The following is a 14,409-nucleotide window of genomic DNA, read 5'->3' as shown; positions in this document are numbered from 1 at the left end:
CTTTAATTCCATTTTTTTTCTATATATGGCACTTAGCCTCAAGAAGTGCCCCAGCAGCAAACCTGGACTTTTAAAACATAAATGTTTTCTCCAGATTTTAAAACTTGATTGTGTGCCATCAAGTGGATGTCAGCTTTTAGTAACCACACAGATAGTTTTTCTCCATTGCAATCTGTCCCTAACGTGGTCCATCATCACTGCCCATGGCTAGTCTAGTGAAGAGAAGGATCAGGGGAGACATGATAGCAATGTTCCAATATTTGAGAGGCTGCCACAAAGAATCATCTGGAGGCCAGACAAGGAATAACGGATGGAAATTGATCAAGGAGCCATTCAACCTAGAAATAAGGAGAAATTTTCTGACAGTAAGAACAAACAACCAGTGGAACAATTTGCCATCAGAAGTTGTGGGAACTTCATCACTGGAAGCTTTCAAAAAGAGATTGCACTGGGAAGGGGCTGGCCAGAGCTGAGGCAGCACGGAGTTCCCTGAGCTCTGCTGGGGAACCTACCTGGAGGGGAGGGAGAAATACTGTCGGTGAACTGGGAGCTGCCATCAGAAGCTTTCAAAAAGAGATTGGACTAGGAAAGGGCTGGCCAGAGCTGAGGCAGCATGGAGTTCCCCTGAGTTTTTCTGGGGAACCCCGAATTCCAGCTGCCTGGAGACCCGGTACAATTTGGTACAGGGGTCAGAACATCCCTGGAGGAGATGGGAGAGAGATACTGTCGGTGAACTGGGAGCTGCCATCAGAAGTTGGGGGAACTTTATCACTGAAGGCTTTCAAGAAGAGATTGAACTAAGAAAGGGCTGGCCAGAGCTGAGGCAGCATGGAGTTCCCTTGAGTTTTTCTGGGGAACCCCAAATTCCAGCTGCCTGGAGACCCGGTACAATTTGGTATGGGGGTCAGAACCTCCCTGGAGGGGAGGGGAGAAAGAGAGATACTGTCGGTGAACTGGGAGCCGACATAATCTCTGGGAGCCGATTCATCTCTGTGAAAGGCAATGCGATGTCGTCCTAGCTTTGGCGTCCACAAACAGAATGAGATTGAGAGATTGAAAATATTGTGAAGTCACCTGGGGAAGAAGATCTAAGTTTATGTGCTGGAGAGAGAGGAGAAAATCAAACAAGCTTGTGAGTGGTTTGTCGGCAGAATGATTTAAAGGAGAACTTTTAAGTTTTAAAGGGGAACAAAAGGATTTTTAAATGGAACAAGGCGGCTATCTAGGAACTTGAGTGGGCTTCCTTCCCTGGACACAACACTGAAGAACACAACAGAGCTCCAAGTCCCAGTTGGGACACACATTTCGTGGTAGGGTGCAATTTGGTGGTGGCAGGTGAGGTGTGGTTGGGTGGGGTGGGCCATGAGTCATGCCCATCTCATGGCTTTTTCCCCCTAGAGACCACCTGATACACAGAGCTGTTAAACTCCAATAAGACACCCGTCTCATGGCCCCCACCCCGCTCCACTACACCCCACCCGACCTGTCACCCCCAAATGGAAGTGGCCTGAGAAGCAGCAGTACCACATGTAAATGGGCAAAAGCCATGCTGCCAGCTACACGCGGTTTGCTCCATCGTTCCTCAGCTACAGAGCCCAGCCATGAAGGTGGAAGGCAGAGCCATTTGTGGCGCCTGTCAAACCTTTCCCACCTCCCGCTAGAAGAGTTCCTAACTCCCGTCTTCACTCTAGCTGCCCTCACCACCACCCTGCACTGGCAGAGCCCTCATCGCCCCCTTCTTTTGACTCTGGCTCCGAAAGGCAGCTGACAAATAAGACAGAGAAGCAAAGTGGCTGGCCGCAGAGCTGCTGGCTTCAGGAAGCAGCCTGAGAAACAGCAGTGGCGCACCCAGAAACAGACGGGCAAAAGCCATGCTGCCAGCCACATGCAGTTTGCTCCATCGCCCCTCAGCTGTTGAGCCAGGCTGGGAAGGCAGAGGGCGGAGCCACACGTGGCGTCTGTCAAACCTTTCCCATCTCCCATTGGGAGGAGGCGCAGGTCCTAATTCCCGCCTTTGCTCTAGCTGCCCTCAACCCCCTTCACTCGCAGAGCCCTCGTTGCTCCCTTCTTGTGACTCTGGCTTTTTCGCTGCAGCTGAAAAAGAGGTCGTGCTTTACTTTCAGAGCACGGGACTCCCCATCCTAAGCCTGCTAGGCTTGAAGGGCATAAGCAGCATTCACCCCCTCCCAGCTTGTGTGCTGGGCAAGCTGACCATCCCCTCCCCCCCATTCAACTCCTGTGGAGTACTTTTTGTTCAGATTTTTTCAGATTGGTTTAGGACTAGGTTAAATGAACTGTGGGCAAGCCTATCCGGTGAGGCCATTGTGCTGTTTTTTACACTCTAGGGCAGAGGTCTTCAAATTTGGTGACTTTAAGACTTGTGGCTTTCAACTCCCAGAATTCTCCAGCCAGCTATTCTCCAGCCAGAATTCTGGGAGTTGAAGTCCACAAGTCTTAAAGTCGCCAAGTTTTACGATCTCTGCTCTAGGGCTTCAGTAAAATTCCCTGAACCCTCCGGAATGCCAAAAAACAGCACATCTGTTCGGCAATTTCTTTCCCTCCGGGGCTTCAGGGAAGCTTCCCTGAAGCATTCGTAGGGCGAAACGGTCTTTCCCAAGGCCGAAAATCAGCTGGCCAGTGCGCTCATGTGCACTGGAGCTGACATAAGGCAATGCCTCCCATGCTCTTTGATATGGTTCTGCGTGCCAGCTGTGGCACGCATGCCATAGGTTCGCCATCATACATATAGGGTCCCCTGTTTGTGCAGGGGGTTGGACTAGAGGGCCTTTTAACTCCGTTATTCTGGCTGCTGATCTGTTTCCGGTCACAATTCAAAGTGCTGGTAATGACCTATAAAGCCCTCCATGGCATCGGACCAGAATACCTACGAGACCGCCTTCTGCCACACGAATCCCAGCAGCCGATTGGGTCCCAGAGTTGGCCTCCTCCGGGTCCTGTTGACTAAACAATGTTGTCTGGCAGGACCTAGGGGAAGAGCCTTCTCTGTGGTAGTCCCAGCCCTCTGGAATCAACTCCCCCCGGAGATTCGAACTGCCCCTACCCTCCTCACCTTCCGCAAAATGTTGAAAACACATTTCTGCCGCCAAGCATGGGGGGGATTAACCCCCCCCTTTTGTTCGACCTCTGTATCACGATTAGTTGGACTGAATGTGTATGACTGTGTAGTTGATGATTGCTATGACAATGTATTTTTAAACTAGTTTTTTAACTTTTTAATATTGGATTTGTATCTGTACTGCTGTTGTGAGCCGCCCCGAGTCCTCGGAGATGGGCGGCATACAAATCTAATAAATTATTATTATTAAAATTATTATTAATTATTCTGTTAAAAACTCACTTATCCCTGCTGGCCATTTGGATCCTGTGAAATCTCTTTGGCTTATTGCTCCTGCTGAGTTTTTGCCACCACAACAGGCATTTTATTAGCACTATCTTTTAGTAATTACAGAATAAAACCACAAACTGTTCATAGAAATTCATTTTAAAAGAACTGTTTAGAACGGATAGCAAATTAGGAAGGAATGCAAATTCTGAAGATTTCGATGAAATTGGACACACCTTGCTACAGTTTAAAAAAAGGATTTGCAAACTCTTGATTTGCAGGAAAAAAACAATTTGCAAACTCTTGATCTGCAAGATTTTATATTACAAGTTTCCTTTAAGTTTATTTAATTCAATTACTTGGAGCGAATGGAGCTGTGAAATCTCTTTTCTGGAAAAACCATACTCCAGGAGAACCTCCTCAGTATGTTCTCCTACTGATGGGTCTCTCTTGAATGAAGGTGTTGCTGGAGTTCGAGACAAAAAGGGAGATGGTCTCGGACTTATCTCCTCCTGATCATTTTTAAGAAAAGATCCCCGCTGTTCATTATGGGGATGAGAGGCGGCTTCGTCCAAAGTCAACACTGGAGTCACACAGGCATCGACACCATCAAAGATCTCACACCATTGTGCTTGGGATTTCTTTTTGAATACATCTGTAAATATCTTCTTCATTTCAGGCCAGTCTGAGACACTCATCTGACTGGGAAGTTTCTGAAGATCCAGTCCCAAACCTGGAGATTTTAAAAATAAACATATAATCCAATTTAATGAAATGGGTGTTTATAGAGTGCTGGTGAGACCACATTTGGAATACTGTGTTCAGTTCTGGAGATCTCATCTACAAAAAGATATTGACAAAATTGAACGGGTCCAAAGACGGACTACAAGAATGGTGGAAGATCTTAAGCATAAAACGTATCATGAAAGACTTCATGAACTCAATCTCTATAGTCTGGAGGACAGAAGGAAAAGGGGGGACATGATTGAAACATTTAAATATGTCAAAGGGTTAAATAAGGTTCAGGAGGGAAGTGTTTTTAGTAGGAAAGTGAACACAAGAACAAGGGGACACAATCTGAAGTTAGTTGGGGAAAAGATCAAAAGCAACATGAGAAAATATTATTTTACTGAAAGAGTAGTAGATCCTTGGAACAAACTTCCAGCAGATGTGGTTGGTAAATCCACAGTAACTGAATTTAAATATGCCTGGGATAAACATATATCCATTGTAAGATAAAATACAGGAAATAGTATAAGGGCAGACTAGATGGACCATGAGGTCTTTTTCTGCCGTCAGTCTTCTATGTTTTTATGTCAGCAAGATGTACTAAGCAAATAATATTCAATGGCAGCAACAAACAATATAAGGGAAGCCAATTGAAAAGGTAGATTAGGAATATGGGGAAAATGCATGTTTTCCCATATTTTTGGAGTATAAGATGCACCTTTCACACACACACAAAAGAGACTGAAAATATGGGTGGGCCTTATACTCTGAATGTAGCTTTTTTGAAGCTTTTTTCCCCCAGCCCTAATGAAGTGCTAATAATCTTCGAGGCTGTTCCCTGCTTGCAAGCTTGTTTTCATTGCTACTCCCTCTGAAAAATGTTTTTTCAGCCCTAACAAGGTGCTAATGATCTTCCCAGCTTGCAGGAAATTTTCATTGTTACTCCAAAGAATTTTTTTTCCAGCCCTAAGTCTTTACAGGCTTGTTTCCATTGCTACTCCCTCCCAAAAAGGTTTTTTGAGCTCTAACGGGGTGCTAACAATCTTCCCAGCTTGCAGGATTTTTTCATTGTTACTCCAAAGAAGGTTTTTTTTCCAGCCCTAAGTCTTTGCAGAATTGTTTCCATTGCTACTCCCTCCAAAAAAGGTTTTTCAGTTCTAAGGAGGTGCTAACAATCTTTCCAATTTGCAGGATTTTTTCATTGCTATTCCGAAGTTTTCTTCCAGCTCTAAATCTTGTTTTCATTGCTACTCCCTCTGAAGATTTTTTTTCAGTCCTAACCAGGGGATAAAATAATGTGCTGAAGCTGACCAAACTAAGGACGCCAGCCAGATGAATACCTGGTAGGTAGATTTTCCCCCCCTATTTTCCTCCCCAATACTAAGGTGCATCTTATACTCCAGTGAACCTTATACCCCCAAAAATATGGTTAATTAACAAAATCTGCCTATATAGTCATGGTATAGATGTTATTAATTAATACAATGCTGTTGGCTTAAAAAGAAATTCCATGCTGTCCCCAAACTACTTCTAAAATGCTTCCACCTGAGCTAGTGGAAATAACTAGGCTTTCTTTGGCTTGGAAGATAAGTAGCTTTGGACTAGTTAGAAGTCAGATGGGAGTCCATCAAACCTGAAAGCTGAACCTGAAAAACCACTTCCCTACTATGACAAGAAAACTGCATTGAACTGCAGTTTAAATCTCACCAGGCTCAAGGTTGATTCAGCCTTTCATCCTTCCAAGGTGGGTAATATGAGGACCCAGATTGTTGGGGAAAATATGCTGACTTTGTAAATCACTTAGAGAGGGCTGTAAAGCACTGTAGAGTTGTATATAAGTCTAATTGATATTGGTATTCAGATACCAGGAAGTTACCAGCTGTTCTTAGTTGCGAAGTCGTTTCTGACCCATCGCGACCCCATGGACAACACTCTTCCAGGCCATTGATGGTGAACCTTTTTTTCTCAGGTGCCGAAAGGGCGTGCGTGTGCTATTGTGCATGTGCGAGTGCCCACACCCGTAATTCAATGCCTGGGGAGGGCGAAAACAGAAAACAGCTTCCCCCACCCCGCCAGAGGCCCTCTGGAAGCTGGAAATGGCCTGTTTCCCAACTTCTGGTGGGCCCAGTAGGCTCATGTTTCACCCTCCCCAGTCTTCAAAAGCTTTTGCTGGAGGGTAAAAACATCCTCCCCCAGCCAAAAACACCCTCCCAGAGCCTCTGTGCAAACCAAAAATCAGCTCGCCAGCACACACATGCACGTTGGAGCTGAGCTAGGGCAACGGCTCGTGTGCCAACAGATATGGCTCTGCATGCCACCTGTGGCACCTGTGCCATAGGTTCACCATCACTGCTCCAGGCCTTTCTGTCCTCTACCATCCCCCAGAGTCCATTTAAGATCATGCCGACTGTTACAGTGACTCCATCCAACCACCTCATTCTCTGTTATTCCCTTCTTCTTTTGCCCTCAATCTTTCCCAGGATTAGGCTCTTCTCCAGTGAGTCCTTCCTTCTCATTAGGTGGCCAAAGTATTTGAGTTTCATCTCCAGGATCTGGCCAAGGGACTCGCAGGAGTCTTCTCCAGCACCATAATTCTTTGGCACTCAGTCACCAGCAGTCAAGTTTAAATCAAAGACCTTCCTTTTTTAAAGCTACAAGATCCCGGAATGGATTCTCTGGTGGCTCTGCAGAACAATAGACAACCTCACTGACAGTAGAAGTGAAAGGAGAGACAGATTGAGGGCTGCTCTACCATTAATCTGCCTCTGGCACCTGGAATTTTTGTCATTGTTGCAAGCTCTGCAGCTTGCTTAATTTCTTCTGCATTCCCAGAAAACAAATTGATCAATGTGCTCTACCTAGCTTTGTTCTTTAAAACTAATTCATTGAATTATTTATTTTGAAGAAAGGAACAATGAAAAAAGGACTCAGCATGTTAGGATTGAGAGGGAAAATAAAAAATGTCTGCTTTTGTTGTTCTGAAGCCTAGCTGCCTAAAGAACAGTAAAATAAAATGCATATACATATTCATTTGCAAATTGCTTTTTAGTAAGCAAGGCAATTTCTAAAGGGAGCAATGTCTTTAAAAACAGGTTATTTTCCACATAGATACAGAATTAGCAATTGTCATAAAAATTATCATACCAAAAAAAATAGCCAACAACCCAAAAACCTTTAGTAAGATTCTGAGCGTATTTAGTATGTTTATATTTTTCTAAAAGAATTTCCATTTACAAGCACATAATGTCCTCTATTTATCTGCTATCCTGTTTTCTAGTTGTTTTTTACAGCCAAGGGTGGCACAAAAAGTTTTTTTATAACAATGCAATCGGAGAGGTGAAGATAAAGTATATCTGTTAAAAAGATACCCAGAAAAATATCAAAGTTATTGGGAAAACCAACAGTAACTCAGTTCATCAAATAAAACAACTTCTAAAACTCCCATCAGAAGCAACTATATAGTAACTATAAGCTCATTGATTCCCAATTCTAAGTTTCTCTATTGATAAAATGAGACATTTGCTCTACACTCTACTATGCAAAGAGTTGCTAATAACTGTACAAACATTATTAACATATTTTAGTTACATGGGGCATCAGTCCAAAGTCTTTTGTGGTTCTTAAACTGATTAAATGATTAACTTACCTCTGATGAACTGCTCATAAAATTGTGGTTCCAGTGCACCGACAGCCATAAATTTCCCATCAGAGGTCTTATATATTTCATAAAAAGGGGCTCCACTATCCAGCAGGTTCTCCCCACGTCCTCTGCTCCAGAAGCCCAAGTTTCGAGATTTCCACAGAAAGGAACTTAGATATGCTACACCTTCTACCTTAAAGAAGACAACAAAGAAGCCATTTCGTAACGTCCTATGGAAAGACAATGCCACTAGGAATATATAGTACTATTCTACTAGATCAAGGGTATCAAACTCAAGACCTGGAGAGGAAAGATCTCACCTGTGGGGTGCCAACCTGGAAATATCAAAGGATCTGCCCCCGGTTCATCTGGCAGCAAAACTGGAGTTCAGGGGAGCCCTCCCAGGCTCTATTTTCGCTGACAGGGGGTTTCAGGAGGCCGTTGCAGCTGAAAATGGAGCTTGGCAGCCCGTTTTCGCTAGCAGAGTTCTCCGGTCACCATAGGTATTCCTGACAAGAGTGACGACAAGTCGGCCACGCTCCCCCCACTCCCCCGAGATCAAACACAACCCTGATGCATCCATCAATGAAATTGAGTTTGACACCCTATCCTAAATGTTCCTTCTTGAGGATGAAGTAATAGGGAAGCTCAAAAACTTCAAGACGATAGCCATGATGTCATAGCTGCCATCTTGAATCATCCTGTTTCCCTAATGCTTTCCTGAAATCCTAACAATAAAGTTTATAATGTTGGCGTATAATTGTTTTTCACATTTATCTCCAGTGAATTTTTCTTTTCAATTGTCTTTCTATTCTTTAGCTCTCTTTGTATCCTTCCCTGGCCATTATCCTGCACTTAGGATATTGTTTTTATTGCCTGTATTACAGAATAGAATGGAATGGAATGGAATAGAATAGAATAGAATAGAATAGAATAGAATTTTATTGGCCAAGTGTGATTGGACACACAAGGAATTTGTCTTGGTGCATATGCTCTCATCGTACATAAAAGAAAAATATACATTTGTCAAGAATCATGTGGTAAAACACTTAATGATTGTCACAGGGGTCAAATAAGCAATGAAGAAACAATCAATATTAATAAAATGTTAGGATAAAAGCAACAAGTTACAGTCATACAGGAAAGGAAAAGGGGAGGAAAAGGATGATAGGAATGATGAGAAAAAGCTAGTAGAAATAAACGTGCAGATTTAGTAAAAAGTCTGACAGTGTTGAGGGAATTATTTGTTTAGTTGAGTGATTGCGTTCGGGGGGGAAACTGTTCTTGTGTCTAGTTGTCTTGGTATCTAACTTGTCTAAATTTATATTTATTAAATTTCTATGCCGCCCTATTGCTCAGAGACTCAGGGCAGCTCACAACAAAGTAATACATAACATGTGGAAATCTAAGCTTAAAAAATATATTAAAACCCCAGTATCTTAAAAAACAAGTTTTACGTGTTCAGACACACCTAAATTCATTCATTCAAACTTACCATGCTAGCATCAATGACCTGCCCTTTTCCAGATTTCGTACGTTCATACAAGGCCATGATGATACCCATTGCACACATGACTCCTCCACCAGCGAAATCAGCTAGAAGATTGACTGGAGCATAAGGATTTTCATTTTTTCGGCCAAGTTTAGACAACACGCCTAGGTACAAGGAAAAAAAAAAGATAGATAGATAGATAGATAGATAGATAGATAGATAGATAGATAGATAGATAGATAGATAGATAGATAGATAGATCTGAGTTCGGGTTTTGCCCCGTGTAATATTTTACATGTTGATGCGACGTTTCGGTGAAATCACATTCACCATCATCAGGCTGAAGTTGTAAGCTTCGTGCTGCTGTAAATATAGTTTATATAAATATATATATATATATATATATGTCACTTTTTTTTTGCTGAATTTGAAAATTAAGGGAGACTAGGATAGATGTATTTCGGCCTTATTTTGGCCTCATCAGCTAGCCATACCCACTAGGACTTGAACCTGCAACCTTTGCCTTGTAAGGCAGAGAATTATCCTCTAAGCTACAGTATCCAATCCCTTCAGCTCTGCACCAGGGAAGGGTTACATATTTTTGTGTCGAATCACCCTGGTGTATTGAAGGAACATCACAGCTCCTTATTTGCCTCTCGGCCCAAATATATATATTTATAAATATATATAAATATATATATAGTTAAGAGATAAGCATTGCCCCCAAAACTGGAAACGACTAGTGCGCATGTGCGAGGGAAACTTTACCTATAATACCAGAATATTGAAAGCCTGAGGAATTTTATCTCTTTTAAAAAATATTTATTATTGATTTTATAAAATATGAACACAACATACAACAGGTGCTCTGTGATTGGTGCCCACCACCAAACATACATACCCCACCACCAAGTTGGGGGTGTTTCTTATATATACCATTTTATTTTCTCTTTTGAATTTTCTCTCTGTCCCACCTTTTATTGAACAAAATCAAGAATATTTATTTGCAATTTCTTTTTCATGTTTCTTCAATCTTTGGATAGTGTAATCTAGCAGGTTGGCTAAGGAAATGCTGAGATTGAAGTCCACTCATTTTAAAGTTGCCATGTTTGAAAATCATTGATTTAGCCAAGGATAAAATGTAAGCCATTTTAGAAATCCTGATGTCATCCTGTAATAGTAAATAAGGGGTTGGGCTGGGCTTGGGTACAAGACCGTTTCAAGTTTTGGAAAATCTCTGAGTAAGTTTGGGGAAATTACTCCTACTTTTGCTGAGCCCAGCCTAATTCATAGGATCCCCTTATGGGGATGTTTTGGAGATTCCCATAACCACAAACTCTTGGAAAAAAAATAGGATATACCTACAATGAAAAAATAAATTGCTTTAGTTTTGCTGTGCCGAATTGAGCTATGGACTTTGCTCCATGGCTCAATGTTTTGCAAAAGCAAATGAAATATTTGTTAATCTTTCTAAATCTACTCTAAATAATGGACAGTGTAATCCAGAATGTTGGCTGGGAAATTTTGAAAATTGCAGGCCTCTCATCTTCAAATTAACAAATTTAAAATAATGAGTCACAATCGGGTGCGTATTTATGAGCTTCAATTATTCACTGGCTTAAAAATATACAGTAGTCCCACGCTATATCGCACTTCACCTACCACGGGTTTTCAAGAAATATTTCTTAGGATATATGAGAGAGAGAGATTACGTATACGTATGAGAGAGAAAGGAAATGTTGTTGCTTTATTTTGCTTTATTGTTTATTATTTTTATTAGTTTTAAGTTATATTATATATGTACTACTGTGATATGTATTTTGTAAGAGTGTGGGAAGGGTTTATAAACACTTAAAACAATGAAAATTTACCAAACAATTACAATATAAATACTTAAAATAAGTACTATCAGTCGATAAATTCCACATCGCGGATTTCACCTATCGCGGCCGGGTCTGGAACGTAACACCAGCGATAAGTGAGGTCTTACTGTATACAAACAAAAACAAAACCTTTATCTTATTTTTAACTGTGTTAACTTTAACTGTGTATGTTTTAGATATTTAACTTAGAAATTTTCTATAATGGAGGTTATTACAATCACACACCTGACACTGATACATAGTTGATATCATGGCCTGCCAACCTGGCATATTTTCCTGATTGGCCAAATCCCGTCAACCTGGCAAAGATGAGCCTGGGATTATCCTGAAGGAGGATATCTGGACCGAGACCAAATTTTTCCATGATACCTGAACAGGGAAATAAAATATCCAACTTCTGTAAGAACTAAAAATTAGATTGAAAAATACATTGCACATATAATACACCCATGTGTAATATGAAGACAGAGTTGCCACTTAAGCTCTAGGTCCGTGAATCTATGGCAGGGGGGGGGAGGCCGTTTTTTGCAATTGTGGCCGTAAGTCAAGGACTACCTGTAATTTGCAGAAGACAATAACTGTAGCTGAAGATTGAAGGGATAATTTCTTGGTGTCTTGAGTTTTATTGTTTTCCTGCTGACATTTCATTACCCAGGTAGATAACAATATCAGATTTGCAAGGAGAGTGGACTGTGAAGGTCTTTATCTAGCAGCCTGCCCTGTCAGTTTTGAGGTAGGGCAGAAAGAAGCTACACCCCTATCAAGGCTGGCAGGAAAGACTATGATTACACAGCCAGCAAACCTCCTTCTTCCTGCACTGCTGATGTTATCTAGCCAGGGGATGAAACATCGGCAAGCAAACAAACAAGTCCTGAGAGTAGCAAGAACCAGCCCTTACGATGTTGGCACTCAGCACTGTAATCTTAGGACCAAGAGAGAACAGACATTGCAATATTGTTTATATAATTGCTTGAGGGGAAGAATCAGTCACGTAAGTATTAGTACCACTTTATAAGTGCTTGGTAACACCACATCTGGAATATAGCACCCAGTTTTGGTCACTCATTACCAAAATATAATATAGACTCTGCCCTGAGTCTCAGGAAAGAAAGAAGGAAGGAAGGAAGGAAGGAAGGAAGGAAGGAAGGAAGGAAGGAAGGAAGGAAGGAAGGAAGGAAGGGATGTTGAGGCAGTAGTGGGTTCCTACCAGAATGGAATGGAATGGAATGGAATGGAATGGAGCAGGACAAGGCTAGGACTAGGACTAGGACTAGGACTAGAATAGAATAGAATAGAATAGAATTATTTATTGGCCAAGTGTGATTGGACACACAAGGAATTTGTCTATGGTGCACATACTTTCAGTGTACATAAAAGAAAATATACAATTGTAAAGAATTATGTGGTACAACATTTAATGATTGTCATGGGGTCAAATAAGCAATGAAGAAACAACCAATATTAATAAAATCTTAGGATAAAAGCAACAAGTTACAGTCATACAGTCCTAAGTGGGAGGAAAAGGATGATAGGAATGATGAGAAAAAGCTAGTAGAAATAGAAATGCAGACTTTGTAAAAAGTTTGACAGTGTTGAGGGAATTATTTATTTAACAGAGTTATGGTGTTCGGGAAAAACTGTTCTTGTGTTTAGTTGTCTTGGTGTGCAGTGCTCTGTAGCGACGTTTTGAGAGTAGGAATTGAGAAAAAAACTAGTAGAAATAGAAGTGCAGACTTAGTAAATCGTTTGACAATGTACCACCTCAGACAAATGGCAGTTCAATCTCCCTGGAAAGTCTCAAGGATTGGAGCCTTCCGTCCCTGGACATGATTTTTTAACGAAAAAACTGGAGAGCTATTTGTCTCAAATTGCACAGCGTCTCCCACTTGAGCAGGGAGCTGGACTAACTCCATTCCGATTGAAAGTGCAGCGTTCATTTGCACCATCCCCACACTTGCGTGGATCGCCTGCACAAATCCTACCCAAGAGGAGAGCTCTTGAAACCCCAGCCGCGCCGCCTCCTCCCTCCTCCGGCGGGAAAGCCGCCCACCTCCCGGCTCCCCCCGCCGGACGAACGAGCACCTGGTCGGAAGGGATCCACCAGGACGTCCGCTCGCTGGGCCATCCTGCGCAGGGCGGCGCTGCCCTGCGGCTGCTTGAGGTCCAGCGCGACGGAGCGCTTGCCGCGGCCTTGCACGTCTGGCGCGACACTCGCGCCGCTGGGCGAGCGGTCCACCCGTACCACCTGCGCCCCGAAGTCGGCCAGGATCAGGCCACAGAGAGGCGCCGGCGCCAAACCGGCCATCTCCAGCACCCGCACGCCTTGCAACGCCATCGCGGACTGAGCAGAGGAACGGGCCGCGGAGCGGAGATAAAGCCTAGCCAGGCGGCGGTGAGGGAACGGAGGGCCGGCGCTGCTTCTGGCGCCGCCTCTAGGCCGGGCGCCGCCTTCCAGAGGGCCCGGGTAGATGCGGAGCCCCGGAGGCTGCATCTTGGCTCCGACCTTTCTTCCGCTGCGACCCCCTTGTAATATATAGTTAGTTAGTTAGTTAGTTAGTTAGTTAGTTAGTTAGTTAGTTAGTTAGTTAGTTAGTTAGTTAGTCAGTCAGTCAGTCAGTCAGTCAGTCAGTCAGTCAGTCAGTCAGTCAGTCAGTCAGTCCAATACTCAATGAAGATAATAGAGGATACTATTTAATTTCAACCTTTCCCCCCCTTAAATGAAGAAACACTTTTAGTAAAGCTCGAATAACTATTAATTTTTAAGATTAAAAAAATAACAGACACGAATGTCTAGAATATACGTGTTTATTTTTATTTTTAAAATTGTAAGTAATATTTCCATTCATTTGTCAGTCAAGCATGTATAGGATAGTAGTTTGTATAAACATAACGTAAGTAAAAAGTACCAGTAATGATAAAAAAAGATAAAATACAATTACCTATTGTAATAGATAAAATGTTGTAGTTTAAATATTTTAAGTATGAAGATTTTTTTTATTGATGACTATAATAAATTTTGAAATGTAAAAATAACTAAGAACTCACCTCAAAAAGGAGAAATATTATATTTCAGATAAGAGGTATAGCAATTTTTTTTATTGATGACTACCTGATAAATTGTGAAATGTAAAGATAGCTAAGGTATACAAATATATACAACAAATTTGGAAAAGTTGCAGTCTTAACAGTCAATGGTACAGTTGACAACTCGTTTTGTTCATGTGGGTGAAATGTTTTGTTAGTCCTTACTTGTTTTTATTATTGGTTTTTTTGTTGTTTGTTTTTTCTTTAATAAAGATTATTTTTTTAAAAAAGGATGAAG

At 42.0% G+C, this 14,409-nt stretch overlaps 1 protein-coding gene across 1 annotated transcript; it reads right to left on the bottom strand.

The window, feature by feature from the left end:
- Positions 1–3,659: 3,659 nt before the first annotated feature.
- On the bottom strand, positions 3,660–13,527 carry AMACR (alpha-methylacyl-CoA racemase). Its single transcript, XM_070743491.1, has 5 exons — positions 13,170–13,527; positions 11,313–11,456; positions 9,208–9,368; positions 7,719–7,905; positions 3,660–4,076 (listed from the first exon to the last, which is right to left on the bottom strand). Exons 1-5 carry the CDS (start codon positions 13,420–13,422, stop codon positions 3,667–3,669), a joined length of 1,155 nt encoding a protein of 384 aa, XP_070599592.1. The 5' UTR covers positions 13,423–13,527; the 3' UTR covers positions 3,660–3,666.
- Positions 13,528–14,409: the final 882 nt, after the last annotated feature.

The sequence above is a fragment of the Erythrolamprus reginae genome, chromosome 2, assembly GCF_031021105.1.
Source record: "Erythrolamprus reginae isolate rEryReg1 chromosome 2, rEryReg1.hap1, whole genome shotgun sequence".
NCBI lineage: Eukaryota > Metazoa > Chordata > Lepidosauria > Squamata > Dipsadidae > Erythrolamprus > Erythrolamprus reginae.
This window is presented reverse-complemented; position numbering and strand designations above follow the sequence as displayed.